This window comes from Pleurodeles waltl, chromosome 9, assembly GCF_031143425.1.
Source record: "Pleurodeles waltl isolate 20211129_DDA chromosome 9, aPleWal1.hap1.20221129, whole genome shotgun sequence".
Taxonomy (NCBI): Eukaryota; Metazoa; Chordata; class Amphibia; order Caudata; family Salamandridae; genus Pleurodeles; species Pleurodeles waltl.
In genome coordinates this window covers 965437019-965455978 of record NC_090448.1, presented here as the reverse complement: position 1 = coordinate 965455978, position 18960 = coordinate 965437019, and the positions used below count along the sequence as shown (strand labels likewise).

General features: G+C 43.9%; 1 protein-coding gene across 3 annotated transcripts in view; it reads right to left on the bottom strand.

Annotated features, from left to right (window-relative positions):
• Nucleotides 1-18960, bottom strand: part of CEP128 (centrosomal protein 128) — a 722948-nt gene that overhangs the window by 63656 nt on the left and 640332 nt on the right. For all 3 annotated transcript variants that reach the window (XM_069208366.1, XM_069208365.1, XM_069208367.1), the window contains one exon: nucleotides 8960-9037. In XM_069208366.1, coding sequence (XP_069064467.1) covers nucleotides 8960-9037 — 78 coding nt within the window. The remainder of the gene's footprint in view (nucleotides 1-8959; nucleotides 9038-18960) is intronic.

Below are 18960 nucleotides of genomic sequence, written 5' to 3'. Positions count from 1 at the left end.
GATGTTTCATAAGATGTGTTTGCCATAATGTCTTTAAAACAAACTTTGGAGCTTATAGCATATACAGAACGATTGGTTATTGCTTCATTAGATTAAAGGGGCAGTGGGGACTGTCTGTTAAGTACGGATCCCAAGACCCACCAAGCCCTACAACAACCCCACAGATCCGTCCCATCGAACCTCCACACACCCTGCACCTCTGGACAACTCTCACCACAGACGAGACCCGCACCATCATGAGCAGCATCCACTCCGGAACCCCTACGGAACCCTGTCCTCACCACATTTTCAACAAGGCCAACACATCCATCACACCCGAGCTCCGACACACCCTCAACTGTTCTATAGAGAGAGCCACCTTCCCAGAGGACTGGAAGCACGCCGAGATCTACCCCCTCTTGAAGAAACCCACGGCTGACCCCCTGGACCTCAAGAATTACCGCCCCATCTCTCTGCTGTCTTTCCCAGCCAAGGTCATCCAAAAGGCCATCAACGCTCAGCTCGGTAAGCATATTGAGAACAACAACATCCTGGACACCTCCCAATCAGGCTTCAGGAGAAATCACAGCATGGAGACTGCCCTCCTCGCCATCACAGATGAGATCCGCTCCCTCTTCGACCATGGCCATACAGCAGCCCTCATCCAACTGGACCTATCGGCCGCCTTCAACACGGTCTCACACCTCACCCTCTGCTCTAGGCTCTACGCAGCCGGCATCCACGGAAAGGCTCTACAATGGATATACTCCTTCCTGTCTGGCCGAACAGAGTCAGACTCCCACCTTACCTGTCAGAACCCACGGATACAAGGTGCAGAGTTCCACAGAGCTCCTCCCTAAGCCACACACACTTCAATATCTACATGGCCCCTCTCGCATCCATCGTCAGGGACCACGGACTGAACATTGCCTCCTACGCCGACTATATCCAGCTGATCATCTCACTGACTGAAAACCCCACTACTGCAAAGAAGAATTTCCACAACAGGTTGGAATCCTTCGCCACCTGAATGAAGGACAGCTGCCTCAAGTTCCAACTCTGACAAGACCGAGATCCTCATCCTGGGACCATCCACATCAGCCTGGGGTGACTCCTAGTGGCCATCGACCCTCGGCAACAACCCCCCCCCCCCCCCCCCACTCCCCAACAGACCACACACGCAACCTTGGCATCATCCTGGACTCATTGCTCACCTGGACCCGCCAAGTCAACTCAGTTGCATCCTCCAGCTTTCACACACTCTGACTTCTCCAGGAGATCTACAAATAGATCCCAAAGAACTGCCACAAACTTGTAACCCATGCCCTGGTTACCAGCAGACTGGACTATGGCAACGCCCTCTACTCCCGTACTACCCAAAAGAACTTCAAGCAGTTACAGCACATCCAAAATGGCTCTGCCAAACTCATCCTGGAAATTCCCCACCACGAACAGATCTCCAATCACCTAAGAGACCTCCAATGGCTCCCTATCGAGAAGAGAATTAACTTCAAGCTCCTTGTCCATGCCCTAGGACCCACCAACCTCAACCACCGCATCACCTTCTACTCCCCCACCAGACCTCTCCGCTCAACTAGCACTAGCCACCGTACTCGCAATACAGAAGACTTCGGCTGATGGGTGATCCTTCACCTATTTCATGGCAAACAGCTGGAACATCCTGCACCTCAGGCAGTCACCATCGCTACCCAAATTCAAGAAGGACCTTAAAGCCTGGCTCTTCAACTGAAGCTCAGAGGACAACCCCCCTTCGCGCCTAGAGTCCCTTACGGGTGAGTAGTTGCACTCTATAAACTCTGATTTGATTTGAGTAGCAGCATCCCTACGTAACATAATATAATGTTGCCAACCATCTGGCTGTCACTTCACTCTTACGGGCTGCATTTAAACAGTGTTCATCATATTAAAGGAGAGAGCCTTAGACTTTTAAGAACCAGTGTGTCCCCATTACTTACCTTTCCGGCAGCAGTGCTATCCTTTTCTGTCTTTATAGGGGTGTTTTGAACAGTCTGAGTCATGATGGCCAGGGACCTGGACTACAGGCAGCAGGGTGCACCAATCTGCAAACGCCCTAACACAACACAACTTAAAATTATTTGCATTTGCCTGAGGTAGAAATGGGAAGTCCTGCTCTAGTCCTGTGGATGCTGTAATCTCGTTTCTAAAATTCTACTCTAGGATGTATTGTTGTCCTTGGGACGTACATTTTCAACTGTTTTTGTGTGATGTCAAAGTCATGATCGCAGCATTAACTAAGATCTAGTGGTCGAGGACACTGTTCCTGGATTAGAACCGGCCTTTTGATTTCGAGAACTCGAGTATATAGACAATGAAGAGCTCGAGGTTCACCTCTGGTGTTTGCAACCTCAGAGCATAACATGACACGAGGCATTTCTCACTGTGACAGCAGAAACACTTTTACAAAATCTGTGATGGGACTACTATATGCCACTTATAAGCTTATCAGTGTAGGGCTGCTGAGGCGACAGCTTATCCTGAGTGCAAGAATTACGAGAACCTAACAGTCTGAGATAACACGTCACGATCAGGTGATATCACCAGTGGGTTTAAAGAATGTCTGACAATTCAAACGTTAAAAAAGAACCCTATAACCAAGGCCACAGGACAGGACAAAACTATGTGGCAAGAAAAGGCAAATTATGCGGTGTTATACGGCACATAGTGTTAGAATTACCTCATTTTTAAGGCATTTTTGCATCTTAACACTTTCTGGTCAATGGGTTCACCTCATTAGTACAATTATGACACCCACATACAGACATAAGCAAAAGAATGATGATGATGCAACCTTTGTAAATGGCCTTCCACTCACCACCAACGTGTTGCCTAGTTTCTAATAACTTTTCATCCATTTTAGCTAGAAACATTTTTTGCTGAAATCTTCATATTATGCACCAGACGATTGTGTGGCAAGTCCATAATTATGTGGAAAACGCTGCTGCCACAAACTTGCATAATTGAAGTAACCCTGCCTATACTAAGCATCTTGCCTCTCAACAAAATAATCCCTGCCACTGCAATCCCTGATCACAAAAGATAAACAATGCAAAACCTGAAAGTAAACTGTGGCGATATTGAACTCAAGGTGTCAAGCATGCTGAAAATGGAGACTCATGTCAGAAAGCTTCCCCAGCAAATGAAGAAAATGCAGTAGAACGGGCAATAAAAATGTACAAGGAGAAAAACATCAAAACAGCCTAAAAACAAGAAAAGCAGACCAAAACAACAGATTTGAGTGGAGTCTGATCAAATCTCCTCAGTTTGGAGTAAAACATGATAAGCCCTTCTTAACGTAGTACCTCTCCAGGGACTTCACGCACCAACGCTAGAAGCAGGTCGTCCAACTACCAGGAATGGAATGTCATACCTAAGGGTGTGTTTACCCTTAGGGGTTACTCGCAGCGATGTGAAAGCTTAGGGGGAGACCTCAGTATGTGAGAAGGAAGCCCTGCAAATCGAGGGCATGGTTCTATGCCCTCTGTCCATGGGCCTGACACTTTTTACTTGCCTCTATCTTTCCTAGTGTGATGTAAAGCATTGCGTCCTGGTGGAAATGAGCAATGCCTTTGCTTGGACTAAGAATCTGCAAGTTCAAACCAATTGGTGATTTATGAGGCAGATGACTTTGCGGTGTAGGAAGATACAATGTGAGGGGTAACAAACATCTCAGGGAATCATGAAGACATTGGCAGGAAAAGAAACCAGGGCAGACTCTAAAAGCCGCTTCTTGTAGCTTGTCCACCATGATCTTCCCCTATGACTCAACAGCAAATAGGCTGTTGAAAATCTCAGGGTGGGGTAGGATTCTTAGTTGTGGTATCACCAGAGTCTAAGCGCTGGTAATGTCACTTCTACAACCTTCGTTCTATTGGTAGCTTGGCATCCATGACCAGGTCTGGTAAATTAAACAAAAAACAAAACAAAAAAAAACCCATGCTTTTAAACTAGAACAATGTGGCACTATGGGCTGCCTGAACACAAAAGACAGTGAAAGGATGACATCAGAACTTTTAACTTTTTTTTTTTTTAGGGGGGTTGGGGGGGTGTCCGGTGCACAGTTATTTCAGTAAAAAAAATACTAAGATCAGTTAATTTCAAAGCAAATTGCAATTTACCCCTAGCCAAAAAAAAGCAAAGGCATTGGCTGCTAACATTTTGGCTATGCCAATGCTTGTTTTGTCAAGGGTTTATTGCAGACCTCGAGGAAGTGGTTGTGCTGTCATCAATCAAAAAAATAAATAGAAAATAACTTCAGACAGAAGTACAAATGTGGTGCTTTTTGGTCGCAAAACAAACACTGCATTAGTAATCACTGAAGGGAACTAGGTTGACTGTGGAAGTGCTCCTTGAGAAAGGCCAAAAACAGCCCCTCTCAGTAAACTTAGCCACGTGGACTCACCTAATGCCCCAGTGCTGTGTGCTGCATTGGGAAGTAAATCGTGAACTGGACGATATCAAACTAATGTATAAAGAGGGCTGGGTGAAAGCCTCTACTGGTATAATACACAAACTGTTTTGGTGAAATAGACTCTGAGTAAAATCAAAAGGTCTTAGCTTGCGCACAAACGAAGAAATACTGAGAGCAGGAGGACAGGCATTTACATACCCAGTATTCTGTGACGTGGAAAAGCGTGGATTTTCCAAACGGCTTTCAGTTGCAGTTTTTGATCTCACCACTAGAAAACAGAGATCGCATAATTTGAGATAAGAAAAAAAGTAAGATGTGGGACCACACTTGGTTCTTTGCAGATCCTGGGGTACAGTCAAGGACACACAGTATTCAAAGATGAAAAGGCACAGTCAGAGTAATTGTAGGGAGAAACACTCCCGAGGCCAAATATTTCAGCGTGCAAGAAAACTAAGACTGCTCGTTGACAGAAGGCTCCAACAGAAAACCGAAACGCATGAAATCAGTGGTTCTTAAACTGTGGTCTGCGGCATCTATTCCAGTCGCTGCAGAGCCATATTACCTCCAACCATTTTTTTTTTTTTTTAAATCATAAGGAATTTGGGCTCCAGATTTTCCCTCCTATGAGGATGATAGTTTCAGCAAGTAACCATACTAATTACGTGAGGTATACTTTTTGCCTCTCAAATGTATCTGATATATGTATTAACAAAATCAATAGATATGTCTAAAAAAAATCTTTAAAAAAAAGATTTTAGTCAGACGCTGATTGTTCGTTCATTGCAGCGTATGCGTGAACGAACACTGTCACTCCTTGCATTACAAAATGCTCCAACTTGATCGAGCAATTAGATTCTGACAAAAAGAATCTTGAATTGCTTATAATTTTTTAGAAAATCATCCGCATCAGCACAGCCAGCCGGCGATCTAGCAGTTCAGTGATCTATGCATGTATGCAGGGGCAGAATGGGCAATGGGCCCTCCTAGGCTGCACATTCTGAAATCCTCTATGGCCAAACACTTACAGACTCCAACACTTACACTTGTACTGGAAAGGAGGCACGCCTGCACAGGCAGAGTACCTCTGGGTGTCCCCGACTTTTACTTGTGATTCAGGGGCCCATAGAGGTCAAAAGATTAGGAACCACGGCATGAAAATAGGAAACATTACAAGGACCTCCTGCATGCCTACTGTTCAGTGTTGCTTCACAACATGAACGTGGTTGCACACATTTTAATGCAGCTTGCAATATAATGAGGTCTTCCAGACAAGGTGGAGAGACTTTTTTTTAGGCTGGAGCGCCACAGAGTGAAGAATGAACTTTGGAATGGCTAAAAATAAACGATGGCTTCATCGAAATCTTCCCCAGAAACCCCTGAGGGTGATGAACTGCTTAAAGGGAGACTGCGAGCCTTGCTCTGCAGAAGGCGCTGCCAGGGCGCTGTGCCAAATTCGGCTTCTTTTGTTTTCTTTGACAACTCAACATCATCCAAGGAAACCCAGAGGTCCTGCCACAGTGCTGTAAGTATCGCACACTGTGCAGACGATAGGACTTTATCACAGGAGGCCTGCTTAACAGGGACGTCATGTGAGCTCTTAGTGAAAATGGGCAGGAGTGGATGCCAAAACACAATAACTCTGTGTCAGCTGTTGTGGTTTCCTTTGGCATGGTTTGCCATTGGATCCAAGTGGAAACAACAAAAAGCACAGATAAGCAGTAATTTAAACTGCTGCCTGGCACTGTCTGAGCGTCCCACCTCCTCTTCCCTGAGCGCGCATGAGACACAGGGTGACCTTAAATGGTGCCTGTGCAGGTCCAAAGTGGGACAAACTTGCTGATCTTAACAGTATGCTGTGTACAATTCATCATGGGCTCTGCAGTTAGCTCAAGGATTCAGTTTGCAGTTCAAGGGCCAATGGGACATGTGTTCCTTAAAGGCCGTGAGCATTTGAACGATTTTCATACATATAGTTCTTGAAAGATGCAAACATTTTGGGATACTCTACCTTTAGATCAAACATTGATGGGAGAGCTGGAGAACAGTCTATTCATAAGGAACCGGAACGGACCTCTGTGTAAGCAAAATGGACACAACACTGATGACAGGCGGCATCCCAGCTTCTTGAAAAGGGCACGCCTAGACGTTTGTTTTCTGCGAGAGCAAGGTTAAAGTCTAGTCATATGTGAGAAAGACATGGTACTGACTGCCAATACCTTGCTAACCATCTCCAAATGACCAGCTGACAAGGGCCATATCAATGAAAAGCTGAAGGCAGAAAATGCTCTTAATCCAGAGACCGGACGTCTTCCTATGAGCAAGTAGGAAGGTGACAAAAGTTAAGGTTCGTACATGGTCTGTGAAGCCACACAGTCATTTAATGGCAATAGCTTGCCCGCTTTTCACAAATTTGACCACTGTGGACATATCCATGCGTATAAAACAATGCGTCCATCTCAAAAGTGTGGACAATCTCCCTCATGAGCTCAAGGTAGAATTGAGTGAAACAGACCATTTCCTCCTTTGTCCCAGAACCACCATTTTATCTCACCCCTTTCCAAGATATTGCAGCGCAACTATCAGATGGAAGGTGCCCAGGGACAAGCTGGCATGGCACAAACAGAAGATACTTCACTAATCAAGTAACCATAATGCTAGCTATTTGCCTCTTCCAAATAATGATAGTGGGTTTCCGTTTCTGAACATTTTCAGAGCCTAAAATAGGGGTTTTACTTAAAGGTTGCAGAAATTTTTTAGGGTAGCAGTACTGTGTGCATGAAAATAAAAAAGCAAAATGTTGCTGAATCAATTAATGGTAGCAACAAAAAATTCACAGGAAAATGGCAGTGCCCGCAACTTCTAAATCACAATAAAGTAGCTCTTCAGCTGCACTGTTCTCAAATCCCTGTCTGTGGAGTATCCCATCTTAAAGTTTTCAACAGCAAGTGCAATCATTCATTAACACCAGAAATTGAATGGTTTTTGAGAAATCTGGATTTTGTTTAAAAGGCTGAAGGACTGAAGAAGAGTCAGTCATGTCATTGGGGAGCCTCACAGCTGACTGACTGCTTCGTCGCTTCCCATATATTTAAAGGCCACCTGCTCCTAAGAAAAGTTCTCATTAGGCCATCCCATGCCTGCTCAACAAAATTTAATAATAATAATAGATTTCTAAACGATCATTCAATTCTGTCATCAGGCCATTGCAACTTTGAAAGGAAGGACAGGTATACACCTGGAATGGTGCAAAATGAAGCGACTAAACTCACTAAGAAGTAGGAGGCTGTATGAACGCGATGGCAGGTTATCGGAGGAATAAAACCTTCTTTGATCTTCGGCCCAGGACATCCCCTGACAAATTTAGCATTTGGATATGGAAGTGCTGGGCTAGAGTATTTCCTCGTATTTTACTCTTCCACTAATGTACACAATAGGGGAGACAAAGTGTTCTACGCTTCAGATGCAATGCCTTAAAGGGCTGGGCCTTCAAGATATTCACTGAGGTGCTTTTTTTTTTTTTTTTTTTTTAACTCAAATAGTTCCTACGATAGCGTTTATTGTCACTTTTCAATCACTCATAGATGCACCAACAATACAATACAAAGCTCAGCACAGTGCACCTTTTTGATGTGTGATACCATCTAGAGATGGAAATAAGTATTATGATATGAAAATACAAATAACGTAAGATCTGGTGCCGTATTACAGTAAGTTCCCCGGTGGCACAACAAGCATGTGCGCCTGCTTTGTGCACCCCCAGGGCATTTTGGTATACACTTGTGCAACCCTTCTGTATTACTGATTGTGTTGGTGCATATATAGAGCTAGCACTATCTCAAGAGTGAATCACTTTGCCTTTGCGCCCACTCCTCCGTATTATGGATATGAGAGCACAAGTAAGCATGCTTTTAGGAGGCACACTGCAAGTTCAACACAAAAAGGTAGCACACTTTCATTGGACCTCCTAAAGGCAGCACTCTGGAGGAGAGAAAGGGCAGTCCTTGTACCCCCCCAAGACATCTCCTTGCAAGCTGGTGCAGTCACGTACTGCACCTGCCTGAAAAGGGATCCCTAATCCCTCCTCAATGTGCAGGCGTGTTGCTGCCTGCGCTTTGAAACATGGAGCGGCTTTGAAGCAGCGCTCTGTATTTCACACGAATGTGTTGGCCCCAGGGCAGCCTGAGTTTGTGATTTCCTGAGGGCAGCGCATTCATCATAGTAGGGCACACTTTCCCTATTTGCGCCCAGTGCACTTGTTTTAAGGTGCACCGTGGCACAAACAAGAAGAGTGAGCCCTTATCGTAATACGAACCCAAGAGGTGACAGAAGGAGTGGGGGCCCAATGATCTGGGATGACTTTTCAGAAAGGGACCCAAGAGGGTATGTGTGTACCTGCTATTTTTTCTTATTTTGTAGCTATTGGAGATAAATGGATCCTACATTCGCATCAGACTGTGACAAATGTTTACTATCTATAAGAAACAATGTAAAAGTGTGCTATATTATATAGACAAAACACATTCAACTCACACCAAGGTCTTTTACATCTTCCAACAGGCTTAACTTCTCAGGGACAGACTCCAGATGGTCTAACGCCACTCGGGTGCTCTACAGGTGGAAAGAAAAGAAATGTCCAGCAGTGTAAGAAACATATCTGTAAGGTGGGGAAAATACGTTGAGAAATAAATGGTGCTTTTTTCCCCACATAATACATCACTTACCACACTGTTTGTTTCAAAAGTACTCATAAAGTCAAATATTACAATACTAGGCATACTGAAAACTGTTGAGGTGAAAATGGACACTCATATGAATGTAGTGAAAGCACCATTACATTTAAGTTACTAAAAACAATATTCTGTTTGTCGCAGGAAATCATGCGAAAGCGGAAAGAAAACTCATCAAAGTACTTTAGGCAATGTGAACACGAAGTGTGAGCTCTGCCAGGAAACAAACGAAGTGGCTGCAAAGAGTTCAGAAGGAATAGGCCAAGTAATGCAACGTTTGTGCAGCTTACACCTGTCTGACTGCTCACCCTTACGAGATTTGTTTCTGATTAATACAGAGTAGCAATCGAAATATTAAGGGCCACATTTAGAGCCTGGTAGATGGTCCTTCACCCTGCTAGGGCAGCTACATAAAGGATGCAGCAAAGGCTGTAAACATTGCTGGGCTTATATCATGTACGTTGAATCCATTTAGCTAAGTATTTTATTTTCCAGAAACAAAAGTTCAGAATTGGATGATGGTTGCTGGAAAATAAACATCCAAACCCTTCGATGCGCAGGGAGTTTTCTCCCTGCACATCAGAACTGTTAATTTCCCTGTACTCACAGTGGGTTCCAGGCATAGAAAATCTAGCAGCGGTCACTCTGCCTTCCACAGGATGGGGTGACAGTCACTATGACCTGGCAGCCCAATGGTGAATTGACCAACAAGTTCTAAGGATTGTCGGGAGAGTTGGATGAGCCTCCGCCGGAGCAACCTGGGAATTCCTGCACATCTGCAGTTTTGACAGGGAGGAAGAACCACTGAATATATGGTGGTTCCCTCACTCCACCAAACCCTAAACGACTCCTTATATCTGGCCTATCCTTATGTTTAGCCTATCCATTCTGCTACCCCAAGAATCTTGAAAATAATTAAGGTTTAGCTATACGTGAACTTATAACAATCTCTAATACTAACTTTGTCAGGCAAAGGGACAGACATTTCTCAGTTGCTGGGACCAGGAGATGGAACATTCTGCTGATAGACATTCATTAGACATTCACCTCAAGCAATTTTTTTGTAAGATGATTACAAATGTAATTTCCGTATCTTGATGGTAAATTGTAAGTGAGCTACATGAGAGCTAAATTATCTCAGGCAAAGCTGTATTCTGTACTTTAAAATTATTTTCCTATTTTGGTGTTGCAGATGGATTTTTTTTGCATGCCTATATATTCTTGTATGGGGTTTTTAAAAACACTATTATCAGGAGGTAGGCAGGCTGCGTGGCTATTAGCCCCTTTCTTCCGAACATGAGCCATCACAGGCAGAGGCACGCCTACTGCCCTTTCTGTTTAATGTCCCAGCTACTGTCTGAATGCAGAAGGCAGGCAAACAACTGTAGTTAATTCCTGCCTACGTCTGCTGCAAATTTGTCATCTGCTAGGAGCATCTTGAAGCGTTTAATTTTGTAGCTTGTGCTATAAAAATAAACACAAACATTTTAAAGACTGTCACCAAGCGTCCACAACCTAGCATCTGTCTTCGAATTTAGCTGTTTTCGGCAGCTGTAACAGATACCCCGTTCCTTGAATCGTTTTGAAAACGAAGTAGGAGTGGTCACGTTTCCTAATTTCATGGGTGAGTAGCAAGTATTTTCTTTTGAATCTGCGGCTTGTATTTCTGTATATATTGGATTAAACAGAATGGCTCCAGAATGCAAAGAAAAAAACTTTCACTGAAGTGGAATAGTGGGTGAACAATGATGGCATAGAAAATGGCTAGAGTGATAACCAGAGGCTGAAAATATTTCAAGTAATCTAGCCATCACCTTTGTGTTGTCCTTAGAGCGGCCAGTATGCCCAAACCTCGGGCCATTGCATTCTGGGACACAGGAATCAAGCTTCACAGGACTTAAAGAAGCAAAAACAAAACTGAAAACAGTCTGGGGTTGAAAACAGTCTGGGGTCGCTAGTGTTCATGTCCAGAGGGAACCTTGCAGTTTGTGCTAGGCTGCACCTGTCAGTGTAGGATCAGGTGCCTCATTATGAACTGGGTGGGAAAACCTGCTGAGTTCAGCGCTGGCGGTCAACAAAAGACCACCAGCGTGTTGAAGACCCCACCGGCCACATAATGAACATTGAGCCGGGCCGGCGGGCGGAAACAGTGTTTCCGTCAGCCAGCCCAGCTGAATGCAGGGCCTTTACATTGACGCCGGCTCCATGTAGCAGTGCGGCGGGTGCAGCAGCACCCGTCGCGCATATCACGGCCCGTAAATCGGGCAGTGACATGCACGATGGGGCTGTGCACAGGGGACCCTGCACTGCCCATGCCAAGCGCATGGGCAGTGCAGGGGACCCCAGGGGGACCCGAGGCACCCATTCCGCCAGCCTTTCCCTGGCAGGGTAAACCGCGAGAGAAAGGCTGGTGGAATCAGGTACATTATCCGGCAGGCAGCGCTGCCCTGTCTGATATGTAACTCTGCCATTGCCAGGCTGCCTGGCAGTGGCAGAGTTACCCCAGTGGCGGTTCTGCCACGTACATTATATGGTGGTCTGGGCCGTCATGCCGGTGGCGGTAATTACCGCCACCGCCGGCATAGTGACCAAGACCGCCATGTTCATAATGAGGGCCCAGGTCTAATTTGCATAATGTTGGTCCCTGTCTTAAGTGACACAGATGGTAAAAATGGCGGACTGGAATCTGGCGGCAGTGATGAGGCGCTAAGGGCAGAACTAACCCAAAATGAACCCAGGAGGAGGGCACATCATAAGAAGTAACATGAAAGAAGATGGGTGTGGAGGAAATACACGAACGTATCACTTGATATTTGAAAAACAAGGGCTGCACCGTCACCAGAGTGAACACCTGAGTATCTTGTATTGTTTAGCGTGCTGCATATGAGGCAAGTAGCAGACTGTGAGACCATACTATGCCTCCAAACTGCATTGAAAGAGAACTGCAGCGAATTTTGGGTCAAATGTAGGAGTATTCATAATGTTCATACTCATAATAGCAACTTACACAATACTATAGTGGGTGTTTTGCATCAACCTTTGTGTAAGTCCGCACAGACCGCAGGTAATAAAAATTTGACAAATGTGTACACCAAGAAAATCATCCCCTTATACTCCAAACCACATGTCTGCTATTGTACAATCGTACTAATCACATTCAGATCACCCCCCTGTAGCCTATAAATAAAATCATCACACTAGAAAGCTAACCCTATCTTGGGCAAAATCTGTTTGCTTTTACTTCCATACACCCTCATTATATCCATCCTCAACTATGCCAACCACAAGAACTACTGAAGTATCTGATCTCTTCACTTTATGGGTAATGGCTACAAAATATAATGGTCTGGACATTTATCGACAGACAGCACATGTTGGCCAACATCCAACCACTTTCAGCTACTTGTGTTAAAGCAGGGAAGAAAAAAAATACACATCGTGGATTATATTTCACACTAGCAAAATTAAATAAATGCACATTAATCAAACTGAACTTCAAGAACCACTCAGCCTTTAACGCCACTGACTAATTTGCTTCTGTCAATCTTGACTGTGATGGTGTGATTAAAATCAATGTAAAACTTATTGACTAATTACACTTCTACAAATCAAATGGCTCCCACCATGTTAGAATGGGAAACGTTGTTTCCCAATGGCTGGGTGGAACTTTAAAAGTATCTTGAAGTTTCTCCCGCACTCCAATTTGCTTCACCCTCAACACACAGGACCACTAGAATAGCCCATGACAAATCACACCATCTACATCATTCAATACATAAAGGACACACAACTACTTCTTCAGATACTGCTAGTCATCTTCCCACAAGTACTAAACACGGGATGACAAACAACTTCCTGAACGTGAACCGCAAAAGACTTACGGCTGGGTGTTGCCAGTATAGCAGAGGACATCTCCAGAAAAAAACTCAAAGGATACCAATGCTCCTTCGAGTTTGTACAAGCAAGTTGCCTGAGCAATTTTCAACAGCAAACAAACGTTATTGTTCTAGAAGAACTGCAAACGCCAAGCTCCATGTCCCCTCCCAAAACAAGATCACAGTTGTCTCCACGTACCAGTCTTAGCAAAACTTGACTATTACAGGCTATCCCCATTAACATAACTGCCAAATCAACACCAGCCCCTTACAGTGTCATTATGGCATCAAAAAACACCACTAAAATTCAAAAGATCGCCATACTCAGGCCTACAAAGAATTCTCCTAGATGTAAGCACATCATTGAAACTAATGTCAGAAGTAAACACAAAGGTCAGCTGTGTAGTCACAAAATCTGCAGTCAGACTTAAAATAAAAGGGCAAGGATACAAAAGCAACCGTATTGAAACCCCCTCAATCCATAATGAGGCATGACAAAATGATGGAGTTGGAAGTAATGTTCTGGAAAGTGCTCTTCGTACAAATAATTCCAATGCTAGCAGAACTTTTTTTGTTTCTCAATGAGAGTTTACAAGGAACAGTTGCACAGCTCTCAAGACTGGTATTTCTCCTGGATTTGCCAGCTTTCGAATATTCATGGATGTCATTCCAGGGACTACAGAGTGCTCATCCCGAATTCTATTTCATTGTCCTTATGCTTTACTTAAAAAAATGCAGTAATGACAAGTTACTTACCTTCGGCAACGATTCATCTGGTAGAGACATATTATAATTGCAAATTCCGTACCTTAGAATTTCCCCAGGTGTCAGACTGGATCTAGAGATTTTTCTTCGAGCAGTACCCTTGCACGCCGTCAGGTGGCATTGGTTGACACTGCATCCGTCATTGGCATCGTGGTCGCCATGATAACGTCAGGGTCGTATATAGGCACTGCCTCGGCATAGTGACGTCAGTTTCTTTTCATGACTTTCCACGCCAAAGCATGCAGTCATGAAAAACACTGAGAATGGTGCGCCAAAACTAAGACCCTGAAAGAGTAATCCTGTCCCTAGAAATCAGTTTGCAAGTGGGGAGGATGGGTGGGTCGTAATTAATCTGCAACTAGAATATGTCTTTACCAGATAAATAGTTACCAAAGGTAAGTAACTTGTTCATCTAATAGAGACTTCTAGTTACAGATTCCTTACCTTAGAACCAGTGCTTTAAATGGGCCGGTACTCACCGGTACTGAGTACCGGCACTTTTTTTTTTCCTCCCCAGAGTACCGTAACTTCTCCGTTACAAAGGAGAGTACCGGTACTCACTGTAACAGGCCCGCATTTAAAGGGACAAATAGTCATCATGTGAGAATGCACCACATTTCTACAATGCGGCGCATGCTCTCATGATGGCCATTTCACACTGGTGGTGACGAGTCACGGCAGAGCAGCTTGTGACGTCACCCACCAGGTAGCTGTGTGGCGGGAAGAAAAGAAAGCCCTTTAAAAAGCGCAATTTGCGCTGGCTTTCACTTTCTTCTTTGCCAGCACAGGCACAGCAGCACGGAAAAAGCCATCACCAGACAAGGGGCAGAGGAGAGCAGCTGCAAGCAGGTTTGCTGCCAGATTGAGGACCCAGCCAGGAGTCATCAAGCAGGACAGGACTCTGTGCGTTTATCGAGCGACATTGAGTTTCAGCAACTGGACCCTCGTGCCATCCAGAAACAGAGTGCTGCAGCATCTGGGCTCTTTCCAGGCAGCGGACACAATAACCTTACAGATCAGGTAAGTCTGTCTGTAATGGGATTGAGGTCAAGTGGGTGGGATCGAGGGGCAGAAGTTAGTTGTGTTTCGATTTTTTAAATTCTTTTGTTTATTTAAAAGTCCCCTCACGTTTTTGTAAATACAGAACCGTCAGCTGAAGATTATTTCAGCGAGACTTCTGTGCTGTAAAACTGAGGCCTGGCAGAGAGTTGATCAATCCTTTCTGCCAGGCTGCTTGCTTAGAATAGTTGCAAATGTGCACTACAAGTTAATCTGCAAAAATAAAGGTAGCCTGCAAAAGTAAAGGATACTTGGAGCCAGTAATCGCTTTACTTTATTGAAGTTTTGTGGTGAGAGAATTACTTGAGTGGTAGTGCAAAGAGTTAATGATTGTGCTGTGAAGTGCGTGCTTTAAATTGTAATTGTATTTATGTAGTGCTTACTGGCCCTAGAGGTTTTGAAGAGACAGTAATGTAAAAAAAAATGCATAATGTACAGTTTGGATATTACTAAACTAGATTTTAAAGGCACAATGTTATCCTAAAATGTGTTGCGCTTTTTGTTGCAGTCTATCTCAGTTATAATGTGTATAATGCAAGCTAAAATTATGACTTTCATATTCAGTGCTTTGTCACAGGCTGTGACTTCGGAGCGCTAAAAACACACAATACACTATTCTACACTGCGACAACCAAGATTTAGGGGCATATTTAGCGCCTCCTTGCGCCACATTAGCATAATTTTTTAGATGCTAATGTGGCCCAACGAGGCCAAAATCCCTGCTCCATATTTACTTTGTAACCTTTTGCTCTACATTATGCCTATGCCAAGCATAATGTATACAGAGGTCGGCGTTCCCCCGTAAGGAGGTGTTGCGAAAAATGGTGCAAAGAAATCTAACAGATTCCCCTACGTCATTTTTTTCGGCGCTTTTAATGCCTGCTCAGAGCAGGCGTTAAAAGGAGGCACAGCTTTGTTTACAATGGACCCCTATGTACTCCACAGGAGTAGCGCCAAAATGTTGGTGCTACTCCTGCAGAGTACATCAGTATTGTCATAAAGAAATGCACTATTGCCCCCTACCCTGCGCCATGGTTCGCCGTATTTTAAATACAGCGCACACATGGTGGGGTTAAACAGAGCAAGAAAAGTGGCGCTGCACTGTGTGCTGCGCCACATTTCTTAAATATGCCCCTTTAATTCCGTGGCTTCCTGGTTAGACACAGACTCTGCTGTGTATTTACTAAGCGAGATTTCGTAATGTACTTATAGTGCCTTTCCCACTGAGTAACAATGTTTTTCTTTCTTTTTCATTTAAGCTGCATGCCAATTTATATGTAGCTACCTGATAGTGAAAAGCCAAAAACAAATTTTGATTACTTTAGTTCTTTTTAGCCACGCTGTTGACCCTGTTCCATGCTCACTAACCCCCCCATTGCATGCAACATCACAGTTACCATACTTTTTTAATGCACTTCAACAGCTAATTCGGAAACTGAGCTTGACAGGCATTGGGAAATTCTTCATAGCCTGGCATTGTTGCTACTAACTTTTCCTGTTCAAGGAGAGATGTTTTAATCAAGTCCAGATTTTTTCTTTGACCTGTAGGACTTGTAGTCTTGCTGTATATTGGAAAAAACAAGACTATAAATCCCATAATTCAAAGATTAAACCTGGCCTGCAGCAGCACATCGCCCACTGAATTCAGACACGCCGCAGGCCAGTGTGTGTATGTTCTCTGTAAAGTATGTGCATCCTTCTCCGAGCGCTCAGGGTCTCCCTGAGAGTGTGAGCTCCACTCCACACAGCAAGAGAATAAACAGCACTCCTGCTCAACTAAAAGTGAAAACACCTGCAGTGCTGAAGTTTTCCCATGAGGCAAGGCAGTGGGGAATGATTAAGGCAAGGATTGAGTGGGAACGTTTTCATCGATGGCTTCATTAGGGTAGTGATAAAGGGCCTCTCTAGTGAGGTTTCTACCAGGCAGCTCTGATGCTTGTTTAACATTGTTAAAGCTGCGGTACTTCTCAAATCAACTGGCTGCAGCTTACTTTATGCACAGGAGATTTGTATGAGCAGAGTAAGCCATGGCCACTGCCAGCAAGGACAGTGGCATAGTCACCATTGGTACAGCAGGTGCAGTTGCACTAAAGCCCAGAGCCTTGAGGGGCCCATTGAGCTCAGATAGTTGCATTCATTGCCAAAACAACATTAAAATAGGCAGCCCTGGAGAAAGATACAGTATTGTGAGCATGTTGGAATGTTTTTTTTTCCATCAAACAGTAGGAATGATGTCAATGGAAATAAGCAAATATTACTGGACTGTGTGCTGCTGAAAGAACATATTTTGAAAAAGATGGTGACTGGGCCTAATCTGAGGCCTAGTTAACAAGAGCTAGGAAAATCCACTTCTCCATGTCTTAGGAAGTTTGTTTCAAATGCAGCTGCACTATGTCAGTATGTACATGTCTATCTAAGAGTAAATCTACATTCTGCACAGTGTTAATAATGTGCACAACTGAAAAGGCATACAAACCTTAAAGGTACACTTTGTTCCTCTTCAGTGAAGCTCCTATGATCTGTGCCTTTGTTTATACATCCCTGTCTGGCAGTGTGTCTCCCAACAGATAATTTGCAGTCTCCCCAGCCTTTAATCAAAATGTTTGAGTGGTAGATGGCAAAGGTTTTGGTAGCTAATATGCTTCAATGGTTCTCTGCAGCTTTTAATGTTTACTTTACTGTAGTGCTGCTGTGCAGGTTAGCACAGCACGCTCACTTTCAGTGAAATAGATCTCTCAGTGCAAATCAAGGCTTGGTTATGGGAAGCTCTATCATCCTTCAAAGCAAGTCTTCTATGACGGAATTTTGTGATCCTGAGCAAGTTATCTCACTCATCTCATTAACTCACTTGTCTAATGGACGGGACTGCCTGCGGGAATATGTCAGAATTCGCCTTGGTGTACAATTTTTCAATTCAACATTATCAGCTCTTACAAGCTTTCACCTTGACAAGTCACTTTACATAATCCGTGCCCCATCTGTGTATTGTGATTGCAGATCAAAGCAACATTTGTTTTTCTTTGTTTCAGTTTCACTGCGTCGGGCCTCACGAGACGTTGCGAACGGTAAAGGTTGTCGGTGTCAGGCATCAGGTTGCTACAGGTCCAAATTCAGTCTACGTGGTAAAAATGAGTTTGCTGAAGTGGTTGCACAAGGATAGTGCCTCTCAAGGTACCAAAAGGAAGCAAATGGAGCTGGAGTGTTCGGATGACATTGATTGTGTTGTATCTAAAGGTGGTAATGCTAATCATAATGCAGATAATTATATCACTGTGGACACTACTGTGCATCATTCTAGTGAGAGTCAAACACTGCTTTTCACTACATCGGCTGCAAATGATTTCAGAGAGGTGGACTTACCGGACTGCTGGAATATAGAGCAAATGCAATATTTCTGCAAAGAATATAGCTGGCTAATTGTTGAAAATATAAAATTAGGTTGTTCAACATGTAGATCGCTAAAATCACTGGGTGCAAATAAAACCCAAGGGTTAAGACTTGCACAAGAATGGTCAGATTGCAATGTAACTCATTATGGAAAGGAGAAATTTAAGCAACAGATGTCTCTACGGAAAAAAATCAGAGAGCATACATTTTCAACATCTCATGTCACTGCAGAAAAAGTTGCACAAGAGTCCCTAAGACAGAGCATGGAAAATCATGCACATTTAATGAACATTGCAGAACAGGAAACATGCCGTGTGTTTCGCACAGCATACAAAATAGGAAAACATGGGCGGCCATTTGTAGATATGTCACCGGACGTTGATGTGCAGCAACTGAACGGATTGAATATGGGCAGTGTTCTTCATAGTAACAATTCATGTGCTGACATTTTAGACCATATTGCTTCAGGTATGAGAAAAAAACTTGCAAAGGACATATTAGAAAACAAACGTAAAATATGTTTGTTAATTGACGAATCAACCACTTTTAGCGGAAAATCTGTGCTTGTCCTTTGCTTGCGTGCTGCTGTCGCAAGTGATTCTGATGTGCGTACTTTTTTTTTTTTACTTAGTTGAACTTGAGGGCACCACAGCTAATGATATCACCACTGCTGTGATGGAGTGCCTACACAAGCACGGCTTTTATGAAGACTTTCTTC